Below are 12,350 nucleotides of genomic sequence, written 5' to 3'. Positions count from 1 at the left end.
ACACTTCCATATTCCTATGGTATCGGGAGAAAGGTCAACATATTGTTCAGTGGGGCTACCAATAGATTTCTTATAGATACTTCTAACTATTTACTAATTATGGACACATCTCCAAGACTTCTCTCTACACAGCCTGGGTATGTGCCTTTTGTGGGGGACAAAGTTCTGCTTGTATTGGATCCACTGATGGATATTAGGAGGCTGCGGTTGAGCACTTTTATTTGTTTAGTTAACTATATTCTATTATATTGCCCTATTATAGAAACCCCTCCATCCACATAGTTATTTATGGCTGCAGGGAGTTGTTCCAGTAATATAGAGTAAATAAGTGATTTCATCAGGCACAGAATAGAACATTACAGTTCTACATATAGAATAGGCCAGAATACATCATCATATATAACTGAATATATTCCATTATGATGCACTCTACAGGCTGGATATTTCACCACATGTTAATTAAAATGAATGTAGGCAAAGCTATTCTGCTAATTAGTAATTAATACAGATAATTACTGCACAGAAACCAGTGCAATTAGCATCAGAATTGAATAATCAGCAAACCTGTAGCATCAGCTTATATTACAGCCAGGGAAGCTCATTTTCTGCTGGATAATTAGTGACGAGCCCTAAGCTTAGCTTCTCAACAGCCAATCAGAGCCCACTGAGCATGTGAGTGTCACAGACACTTTCCAAGATGGTGACCCCCTGTGACAAGTTTGAAGTCCTGGATCATTGCTGCTATTGACAAGCTCAAACTTTAGCCTCGTGCAATAAGTTCACTATAGAAAATAGGACATTTTCAGCCACATTCATTTTTAGGGTTTAGTTCTCCTTTAAAGGGGTTGCACACCTATAAAGTAACGTTTAGTATGATGTAAAGACAGATCCTAAGACAATTTGCAATTGGGTTTAATTATTTTTTAGTTTGAGTTATTTAGCTTATTCGGCAAATCTCCAGTTTCAATTTAACTGGATGTTATGGTCCAAGTTACCCTAGCAACCATGCACTGATTTAAATATAAGAGAATGGAATATGAATAGGAGAGAACCTGAATAGCGATGTGTGGGCTGGCCCGAAACCCACGGGTCGGCGGGTTTGGACTGACTCCTGCACAAAATCTTCGGGTCGTGGGCGGTTCCGGGTTGAGCTCTTCTCATGGTCTCCCCGCCTGCAAACTTGCAAGTCCTGGCGCCGGAATTTATAGACTTTCGGCCGCCCCTTTTGTGACATCACTGCGGGACGGGCACGAGTCTAAAAATAGAGGGCAGCAGCGGGTCCAGGCTGGTTGTGGATTGGGAGCGGCAGGGTGCGGGTTGAGAAATTCTTGACCCGCACATCACTAGACCTGAATACAAAGATGAGTAATAAAAAGTAGCAGTAACAATACCTTAAAGAGCACTTGTTGTTTAGATGGGGTCACTGACCCCTATTTGAAAGCTAGAAAGAAGAAGGCAAAAAATTAAAAAAAAAAAAAAAAATTGAAGGCCAGTTGAAAAGTTGGGTAAAATTGGCTATTCTAGAACCTACTAAAAGTTAACCTAAAGGTGAACCACTCCTTTCATAAACCTATATATGTGTCTATTTTTTAATGTCATAACCTCATTGACTATAGTTTTCTCATTTCACCCCATAATAATAATAATAATCCATATGACTTCTGCACATGGGCCCTACTTCTTATTGTCCATTTACCAGTTAATGTTGCTCCTGTCCCCAGGGGTAACCCATTGTCTGCTGACACGTGTGTACAAATCAGAAGGCTCCTTATCATTCAGTAACCTGTGAAGTGCAGCTTACCCGAGGCCTGCGTCATTGTGTGGTCTCTGAGTTCAGTGACTCCTCATACAGACGTGCAGTGCAGTGGAAATTCTTCTCCTGAGTACTGTGCTTGCAATTTTTCGCCTTCCTCTGGATCAACTGGCAGTTAGGCAGGTTATATATAGACTTGAAAGGTTGAAATTGATGGCTGTGTCTTTTTTCAACCTGACCTACTACGTTACAATGCACAAGAACAAAGCTTGAGTGCATCATTTGATATTGTAGTACGAGTTTAATTGTCGAGCCCAAGAGCCATGATGTTACTGCTCATTAATCCCCATTAGAATAATCTCAGACACTGCCATGAGTTTGTACTTTCAGATTGGACAGATATTTGGATAAAACATAGTGCCATCCCCAGGACATGGGGTCGTGCATTTTAGTTAGAAGTTCCCAGGACTCCAGGATAAGACTTCACTGACTTTTCCCTGTTCAAGTTGAAGCCGGAGCTTTTTCTGGCATTTTCATGACCCCGTCTATGAAGGGGAAGCGATTGATTGTGACAGCCGCTGCCTTTCACTACCCAGTCTTCTCCCATTTTGCTCCGGAGAAAGTGCACTGACTGGAAACCAATGGCTAATAAACACGTCTCAGCAGCATTATGTTTTCTTACTTTTTTCATTTATTCCTCCTGTAACCAAAAACATCCTCCATGTGCCTTGCTCTTCCGTTTCCACAGTAACTGCTCGAGATAAAACCTTGGATCACTTGTATGTATTACTACTACAGTCTCATTCGACGCAACACTGCACTCTCCTGCCTGTTGCACACGGGACACAATTCAGCCGTCAATCAGACTCCCCAAAATTGCTGCTCCTATTGTGCAAAAAGGGAGATGCCTTTGAAAGTGCAGAGCCGTCGCCTAACTTGTAGACCTAAAAAAAAATTGCTTGTTTTTAAGTGACAGTCACCCAAACTGCCTGGCGAGGGCACTCAGACTGGGGCTCAGATATAGGGTTGGATAACTAGTGTAGAGGGCATAGTTACTAAACTTCAATTAAAAAAAAACCCTTTCCTCTTTAAACTTGCTTTATGGCAAAAACATCACTGTTGCCCCTATAATAAAGGTGACCCTCAGTATAATTCAGCAGATAGGGGGAATATTTATCAAAGAGTGAAGTTAATAGTGAAGTTCCGCCACTAGAGTGAAATTCCGCCACTTTCCATTCATTTCTATGGGATTTTTAAAGGCGTTTTTATCAAAGGGTGAACTTTCACTTTCACCCATTGATAAATATGCCTTTCAAAATCCCATAGAAATGAATTTGTGAGCTGCTGAATTTCACTCTAGTGGCGGAACTTCACTCTTTGATAAATTTACCCCATAGAGTTTACACCAATCTCTTTCTGAATAACTTTTAGAGGCACGTTTATCAAGGGTCGAATTTCGAATCTGTGTGATTTTTTTTTTTTTTTTTTAAACTTCCTTAAATTCGAATGAATGGGAAATGTATTAATAAAATCGAATTTTTAAAACTCGGACTAATTGAAACGACCCGAAAACTCGAATCGAATTCGATCAGGTTTTAGGTGGCGAATAGTCTAATTCGAATTCTTAAAGGGCCAGAGTATGACAAATCTTGAAGATCGAATTCAAATGTTTTAAAATAAATAAATAAATAAATGTAAAAAAAAAACTGGAATCGAGGTTGGATAATCCCCTAGTTAAATTTGACAGTGACCCTTAATAAATCTGCCCCTTTCTGCTAGGGTGTTGTAGGCTTCTAAGCTGCCCATTGATTTAAGTCACACACCTTTCTGCATTGGGTATTACATTCAAGTGTGTCTCACATATATTGGATTAGTGTTGGGCTAAGAGCGAATAGAATACAATCACGGGGAGACACATTTATCAAGAGTCGAATTTCGAAATCGCAAGGTATTTTTCTAACTCCCATAAATTCTAAATTTGACTAGTTGAAACGTATTAATAAAACCTGATCGAATTCGATTTGAATTATAAGAACTTGGTTCGAAATGATAAAATCTCGGTTTAAATTTCCCGAAAAATTCTCCGGAAAAAACTTGAATGTCAGGAAGGCACCAAATTTGATGCCTGGACCTCTCCCAGTAGACCGGATACCGTGTGTTCTCTGAAACGCAGAAAATTAAACCGATAGAACTTCAATCCAAAGATGAGAATTTATAACTTAAATACTAAATAAACCGGCACTTTTAGAGTAAAGGCACGCAGGGCAATTTTCGCCCCCCTCGAATTTGGAGCAGCTGGTGCAGTTACATGCCAGCAATATGTTCTTGAGCATTTTAATAATGAGAAGGAAAAGAAATTGTCTTTTCTTTTAACGTTCCCATGTTTTTTTGAGCACCCTGATTTGTGCATGAAGGCAATAATGCTTTGAATAACCAGCTGCAAAGCTGCTGTGTGTGTTGCTCGTGGAACACTATGCATGCCACTAAAGCTTTTGTGTGTCTTTATTACTCAGCAACTCCAGAAACTGTAGAACCCGCTGCAGCTGCAACAGAAAGTGAAAAGACAAGTCCACCAAGCAAAAAACTCCCACCAAGCCCAGAGAGGAAAGCCAAGGTATGGAAATATATCGACAATAAATATACATAGGACCAGGGCCCAGGCATTCAGCTGCTGTTTATTTGCTTTCAAAACCAGCACAGTCCGAGGGGTTTGGTTTGCACTAAGGTTTCCAACAAGAGAAACCTTTGCTTGATTCAGAACAGGGGTGAGGAAGAGATGGGACTAGCAATAAAATGCTGAGAGGAACAGGGAAATTGGAGCGGGGAATACGGTACTCAAAGGAGAAGGAAAGCTACCCAAGCAGTTTAGATTAGCCACAATAGTACAAGCTATAACACTATATTTATTCTGCAGAATGCTTTACCATACCTGAGTAAACAGTAGAAGCTCTCTGCTTGTTTAGGATAGCAGCTGCCATATTAGCTTGTTGTGACATCACTTCCTGCCTGAGTCTCATCCCGGCTCACTCATAGCTGTGGGCACAGATTACAGCGGGGAGGGGGAGAGGAGCAAACTGAGCATGCTCAAGCCCTAGCCCTGGAGGTTTAAGCTGAAAACAGTTAGTCTGATACAGAAGCCCATGAGTACACAATAGAAGGAAAGAAATGTGCTGTTTCTTTTGACAGAGGACTCAGAGCAACATTACTTTGAGGGTTTACTGGTGTATTTATATAGGCCTTTATGATAAAGCTTACCTAGTTTTAACCTTTCGTTCTCCTTTAAAAAAAAAGTGCCAACATTTGTCCAGCCCTAGTAGTCTATAGCAACCAGTCAGATACTTGTTTTCATACAGCTGTCCAGTTAAGGTTATCTAGTGATTGGTTGCTTTGGGTTATTGGATATAAAGCATAGCAAACTCTAGCCCTCAGCTTTGAAGAAGAACAGACAAAATAAATATAATAGCAGTTCAATATTCTACATGCAAAAACCCCCTGCTCCCCAGACGCCAGAAACAAATGAGCAAAGTTTCTCCTAACGTATCCGCTGACTATACCAGTGTATATGATACAGAATCCGCTTGCTTATGTCACCCTATATACTGTGCGTGCATATCTCACAACCACAGAGGATTTGAGCCAATAAGACCAGCAATCTCTGTGTGTGTGTGTTTTATTTTTCTAGCCTAGTCATCTTGTTGTAGTTTGTTCCAAATAACACACAGCTGTGGTTTTGTTTCCACTTCCCAAGCTGTTCAGATTTCCAGTCATATAAATGCTTCCAAATGCAGCACCAGCTTGTTAGAACACTTGCTTAGAGCTTGCCCAGTTCCATAGAACAATGAAATAGGACGTGGGTCGCAGAACTGCCAGAACTCAGGATACACACAGTGCTGCTCTCTATATCCAACTGGATCGGATCTGCGTTCCTTCCCACCATGCTTTGCAATCAGTCCTGCTTCTTTTCATTTCAGTTTGGAATTATTTAGCTCATTTGATCATGCACTTTTTTTTTTTGCCCGTTTCTTTATATGCTTTTTGCTTTGATTCATTATTTATGCTTTTGTTATGAATATTTTTTTTTCTTATTTTGTTGCTTGTTTTTGCTCGTACCTGACCAATGTTAAGACTTCTGCTGCAACACCATCCAAGACTCCACTGAGCAAAAGCAAAGTCACAGGGGCAGCCGCTGCCCCCAGTCCCAAGAAACCTGTTTCTGCTACTCCTACTCAGAAAAAGTCTGCTAGCCCTGCTCCAGCTTCAACCACAACACCAAAACGCCCCCTGAGCAGTGTTAGCAGGCTCACCAGTGCAACACCCAAAGACTCCAAGCCCAAGGTAAGAGCAGGAGTTGTGTCTGTAATCCCAGAATTGACTCCCTATTCCTCTCGTTTGTCTCAATCAAATGACTTACATGGTGACAGGTCTTTCGGGTAACACATTTTATTTCAGTTTGGAAATGCTGAGAGAAAATTACAAACGAAACAGCTAATTGTGCAAAATGCAGGTAATGAATGGAGTAGTGTCTGTGCTACTGGCATGCAGCTAGTCTGTTCTCACTTGATATTATTGAAGAATAACATATGGTGCAGCTGCTGTTACTTCATTCCAAACTGTTTATTTGACAGACTCTTGATTTGAAAAGCCCAGTGAAAAGCCCAGACAAGAAACCAGCGGTTCCAAAGCAAACTCCAACCTCCACTACTCCTAGAGCCTCTGTAAAGGCCAGTCCTGTAGCCTCCAAAGGCAGCACAACTACAGCAGCAGCAGCACCCACCACAGCAAGCACAGCACCCAAGAGTGCGGTTACCCCAAAGCGTCCAACAGGTAAGATGTTCCTTAATAACATTCTCCATCAGACTCATCAGTCACTCACAGGCCCAGTAGAGGAAATATAATATCTTATCTTTCATTTATTCTTTGTACTAGCCTGACCAAATGTAGTGGCTAGATTGGTTGGTGAGTCAATTGGGTAATTTTAGCAAAAGGCTAGTAGTAGTTTATTCCTTGCAGTAATTTGGTTTAGTTAAATGATCTCTCCCAATAAAGGATATGAAAGGGAGAATGAGCAAAACTTGATTAGTATCTCACACCTTTAAGAACAACTTTCCGTCTGCAGGGTCGCAATCAGGGGAGGACAGGGGGGGCTATTGTCCAGGGCTGGTGGGGTTTAGATTTTAAACGGGGGGGGGGGGGCTGTGCTGGACATACTTGAATTATCTGGGTGCCCCCCTACCAGAATCAGATTTGGCTACTTGCCGGTTTCTTTATGCTCCTCTACATGCAAGCAGAACCCACCCTCATCCAATAACGGCACAGCTAAGTCGGGTCCTCAGGAGAAATAGGGAAAAAAGTGCAGCATGTCTGCAAGTAAACCTCAGTATGTTTAAAGGAACAGCAACACCAAAAAAATACTGTTTTAAAAGAATTGCAAGTTAATATAGTGTTTCCCTGAACTAGTAAATCTGGTGTATTTGGTCCAGAAACTCTACAATAGCTTATATAAACAAGCTGCTGTATAACCATAGGGCAGCCATTCAAGCATATGATACACAGTAGATAACAGATCAGTACTACTATAGTTTATATAAACAAGCTGCTGTGTAGCCATGGGGGCAGCCATTCAAGCACAGGATACACAGTAGATAACAGATAAGTACTACTATAGTTTATATAAACAAGCTGCTGTGTAGCCATGGGGGCAGCCATTCAAGCACAGGATACACAGTAGATAACAGATAAGTACTACAATAGCTTATATAAACAAGCTGCTGTATAACCATAGGGCAGCCATTCAAGCATATGATACACAGTAGATAACAGATCAGTACTACTATAGTTTATATAAACAAGCTGCTGTGTAGCCATGGGGGCAGCCATTCAAGCACAGGATACACAGTAGATAACAGATAAGTACTACTATAGTTTATATAAACAAGCTGCTGTGTAACCATAGGGCAGCCATTCAAGCACAGGATACACAGTAGATAACAGATCAGTACTACTATAGTTTATATAAATAAGCTGCTGTGTAACCATAGGGGCAGCCATTCAAGCACAGGATACACAGTAGATAACAGATAAGTACTACTATCGTTTATATAAACAAGCTGCTGTGTAACCATAGGGCAGCCATTCAAGCACAGGATACACAGTAGATAACAGATAAGTACTACTATAGTTTATATTAACAAGCTGCTGTGTAGCCATGGGGGCAGCCATTCAAGCACAGGATACACAGTAGATAACAGATAAGTACTACTATAGTTTATATAAACAAGCTGCTGTGTAGCCATGGGGGCAGCCATTCAAGCACAGGATACACAGTAGATAACAGATAAGTACTACTATAGTTTATATAAACAAGCTGCTGTGTAGCCATGGGGGCAGCCATGCAAGCACAGGATACACAGTAGATAACAGATAAGTACTACTATAGTTTATATAAACAAGCTGCTGTGTAACCATAGGGCAGCCATTCAAGCACAGGATACACAGTAGATAACAGATCAGTACTACTATAGTTTATATAAACAAGCTGCTGTGTAATCATAGGGGCAGCCATTCAAGCACAGGATACACAGTAGATAACAGATAAGTACTACTATAGTTTATATAAACAAGCTGCTGTGTAACCATAGGGCAGCCATTCAAGCACAGGATACACAGTAGATAACAGATCAGTACTACTATAGTTTATATAAACAGCTGGCTGTGTAACCATAGGGGCACCATTAGCACAGGATACACAGTAGATAACAGATAGTCACTACTATAGTTTATATAAACAAGCTGCTGTGTAGCCATGGGGGCAGCCATTCAAGCATAGGATACACAGTCATATAACAGATAAGCTACTACTATAGTTTATATAAACCAAGCTGCTGTGTAGCCATGGGGGCAGCCATTCAAGCACAGGAATACACAGTAGATAACAGATAAGTACTACTTATAGTTTATATAAACAAGCTGCTGTGTAGCCCTGGCAGCAGCCATTCAAGCACAGGATACCAGTAGATAACAGATAAGTACTACTATAGTTTATATTAACAAGCTGCTGTGTAGCCATGGGGGCAGCCATTCAAGCACAGGATACACAGTAGATAACAGATAAGTACTACTATAGTTTATATAAACAAGCTGCTGTGTAGCCATGGGGGCAGCCATTCAAGCACAGGATACACAGTAGATAACAGATAAGTACTACTATAGTTTATATAAACAAGCTGCTGTGTAGCCATGGAAGCAGCCATTCAAGCACAGGATACACAGTAGATAACAGATAAGTACTACTATAGTTTATATAAACAAGCTGCTGTGTAGCCATGGGGGCAGCCATTCAAGCACAGGATACACAGTAGATAACAGATAAGTACTACTATAGTTTATATAAACAAGCTGCTGTGTAGCCATGGGGGCAGCCATTCAAGCACAGGATACACAGTAGATAACAGGTAAGTACTACTATAGTTTATATAAACAAGCTGCTGTGTAGCCATGGAAGCAGCCATTCAAGCACAGGATACACAGTAGATAACAGATAAGTACTACTATAGTTTATATAAACAAGCTGCTGTGTAGCCATGGGGGCAGCCATTCAAGCACAGGATACACAGTAGATAACAGATAAGTACTACTATAGTTTATATAAACAAGCTGCTGTGTAGCCATGGGGACAGACATTCAAGCACAGGATACACAGTAGATAACAGATAAGTACTACTATAGTTTATATAAACAAGCTGCTGTGTAGCCATGGGGGCAGCCATTCAAGCACAGGATACACAGTAGATAACAGATAAGTACTACTATAGTTTATATAAACAAGCTGCTGTGTAGCCATGGGGGCAGCCATGCAAGCACAGGATACACAGTAGATAACAGATAAGTACTACTATAGTTTATATAAACAAGCTGCTGTGTAGCCATGGAAGCAGCCATTCAAGCACAGGATACACAGTAGATAACAGATAAGTACTACTATAGTTTATATAAACAAGCTGCTGTGTAGCCATGGGGGCAGCCAATCAAGCACAGGATACACAGTAGATAACAGATAAGTACTACTATAGTTTATATAAACAAGCTGCTGTGTAGCCATGGGGACAGACATTCAAGCACAGGATACACAGTAGATAACAGATAAGTACTACTATAGTTTATATAAACAAGCTGCTGTGTAGCCATGGGGGCAGCCATTCAAGCACAGGATACACAGTAGATAACAGATAAGTACTACTATAGTTTATATAAACAAGCTGCTGTGTAGCCATGGGGGCAGCCATGCAAGCACAGGATACACAGTAGATAACAGATAAGTACTACTATAGTTTATATAAACAAGCTGCTGTGTAGCCATGGAAGCAGCCATTCAAGCACAGGATACACAGTAGATAACAGATAAGTACTACTATAGTTTATATAAACAAGCTGCTGTGTAGCCATGGGGGCACAGAAAATGTTACCGTATGGGGCCTTGTGATTTCTGATGGTGGCCCTGTGCCTCTGTACAAAGCTGTAAAGCAATTTGACTACAGTGATCTCAGAACATAAGGTAATGTATAAACCCCTTCTCATGTTCAGCCGCATTTCAAGATTTATTTCTAAGGCAACTTATATGGGAGCTGTTTTAATACTGGAAAACCGAGCTATGGTTGCGGTTAATGATGTTATTCTTTGTGCAGCGCCCAAGAACGATGTGAAACCTGCAGAAGTGAAGAGAATCCCCAGCACCAAATCCCCCACAGGTGAGAATTTATTTATTCTTTCCAGGGCACTGAGAATATTACTACCACTCGTTTTGGGTCAACACTACCTGGGTTTGGAGACTGATGTCAGTCTAATTGCAGACCTAATACATGAGCCAGATGTAGTTCTTGCTATCCATGTATTCCATGTTGCATTATTGGTGGAATCCTCCCAATTATTTTATTGCTCTTCTGATTTTCCAGAAGCAAGTCGTCCAAAATCGGTTCCAGCTGACTTGACTAAGGCCAATGGGCCAGCAGCAGCTCCCACTCGTCCCAGGACGACCAAGCCTGCTGTTCCCAAAACTACTGGGGCTTCTAGCACAGCTGTGGAGGCAAAGAAGTTGCCATCTGCCAGAACAGCTCCACTGAGCAAACCTAGCGCTGCTCCACTGAGTAAAACTTCTACTGCCCCCCTCAGCAAAACCACTGCAGCTCCTAAGCAGCCACGGCCAGCCACAGTTCCTGACCTGAAGAACATCCGCTCAAAGATTGGTTCCACAGATAATATAAAGCACCAACCAGGGGGTGGCAAGGTAAGAGCCGCCTGATTCTGAATCTGCATATGGTCTCAGGTATGGAAGAGTTAAAGGATAAGTAAACCTTTATAATAAGTCAATGTAACATTGATGAGAGTGCTATTTTAAAAAAGTTTGCAATTTACATTCATTATTTATCATTCATTATTTATTTATTTTAATTGCAAGATATTAAGGGATACATGTAGAGTGAATTTTATTTTAAATCTTTTTATTAAATTTTTAAATTTTCCAAAGGGTACAGAAAGAAAATAGAGGAATGGGGAAAGAAAATGAACATAGAAAAGACATAAAAGAAAATAATTACACACCTTAGCACTTGATTATCATAATAAAATGTTACTTCGCACTCTATTTCTTTTTTTTGTATTTTATAACCTACGACTTTATTACAGAGATCTGTAAAACTTTTAATACAAATATCATACAGTGATTTTTATTTATTAGAGCACAGATTAAATTACACGTTTTTCTCATACTCTTTTATATATTCACACCAGGGACTCCAATTTTTAAAGTGTTTTCGCATAGTGAATTTTGTTACAACAGCGCCACCTGCTGGTCATTTTCCCACCAGTCTGACCAGCAAGTAGTCAAGGAAGTTGTCAGGAGAAAGAAAGAGGCTGATGTTCTTCTGCTTAGGAAAACAATTAGAAACCTTTCTCACATCTTTCCTAAGCAGAAGAACATCAGAGCAGCCTCTTTCTTTCTCCTGACAACTTCCTTGACTACTTGCTGGTCAGACTGGTGGGAAACTGACCAGCAGGTGGCGCTGTTGTAACACAATTCATTCATATTAACAGTAAATGTATCCCTTAATATTTTGGAATCAAAATAAATAATGAATGTACATTGCAAAAGTTCTTAGAATAGCCCCCTCGTCAATTTTTGAAGGTTTACTTATCCTTTAAAGTTAATGTCCCCACCATAGTGTAGTTCATTATCATGCTCTCATATTCATTATATTATCAACCCTGGAGGGAGCCGTGCCAGACTCAAATGAACATGATCCCCTGCCAGAACCACTTCAGCTGAGATCATTAATTTTAAAGGGATACTGTTCCATTTCATTTTTACATCAGCTTTAAAAGAAGTCACTGTCTGCTATTTCCACTGGTTTTGTTTCCTCTGGCCCTTTGAAGAGTTCTTGCTACTTTTGACCCTCTCCAGGCAGCAGAGTTGTTGCACATGTAATAACTGCTTCTGTCACATAAGAAACAACTTTACTGATCCTGATTGGATGTTATTAATCCCATAACTCGGGACAAGGGCTGCAGCGACTACTTTCCATTACATATAAACTGTATTATAATA

General features: G+C 40.5%; 1 protein-coding gene across 12 annotated transcripts in view; it reads left to right on the top strand.

Annotated features, from left to right (window-relative positions):
• map4.S (microtubule associated protein 4 S homeolog) overlaps positions 1–12,350 on the top strand; it is a 114,783-nt gene that overhangs the window by 92,246 nt on the left and 10,187 nt on the right. For 11 of the 12 annotated variants that reach the window (XM_041567306.1, XM_041567305.1, XM_041567308.1 and 8 more), the window contains 5 exons: positions 4,267–4,367; positions 5,879–6,088; positions 6,379–6,577; positions 10,435–10,497; positions 10,702–11,033. In XM_041567306.1, coding sequence (XP_041423240.1) covers positions 4,267–4,367; positions 5,879–6,088; positions 6,379–6,577; positions 10,435–10,497; positions 10,702–11,033 — 905 coding nt within the window. The remainder of the gene's footprint in view (positions 1–4,266; positions 4,368–5,878; positions 6,089–6,378; positions 6,578–10,434; positions 10,498–10,701; positions 11,034–12,350) is intronic. The other variant, XM_041567312.1, reaches the window with a different exon arrangement.

Source organism: Xenopus laevis, chromosome 6S (genome assembly GCF_017654675.1).
Source record: "Xenopus laevis strain J_2021 chromosome 6S, Xenopus_laevis_v10.1, whole genome shotgun sequence".
Lineage (NCBI taxonomy): Eukaryota > Metazoa > Chordata > Amphibia > Anura > Pipidae > Xenopus > Xenopus laevis.
The sequence above is the reverse complement of the archived record's forward strand: the minus strand, read 5'-3'. Positions and strand labels throughout refer to the sequence as shown.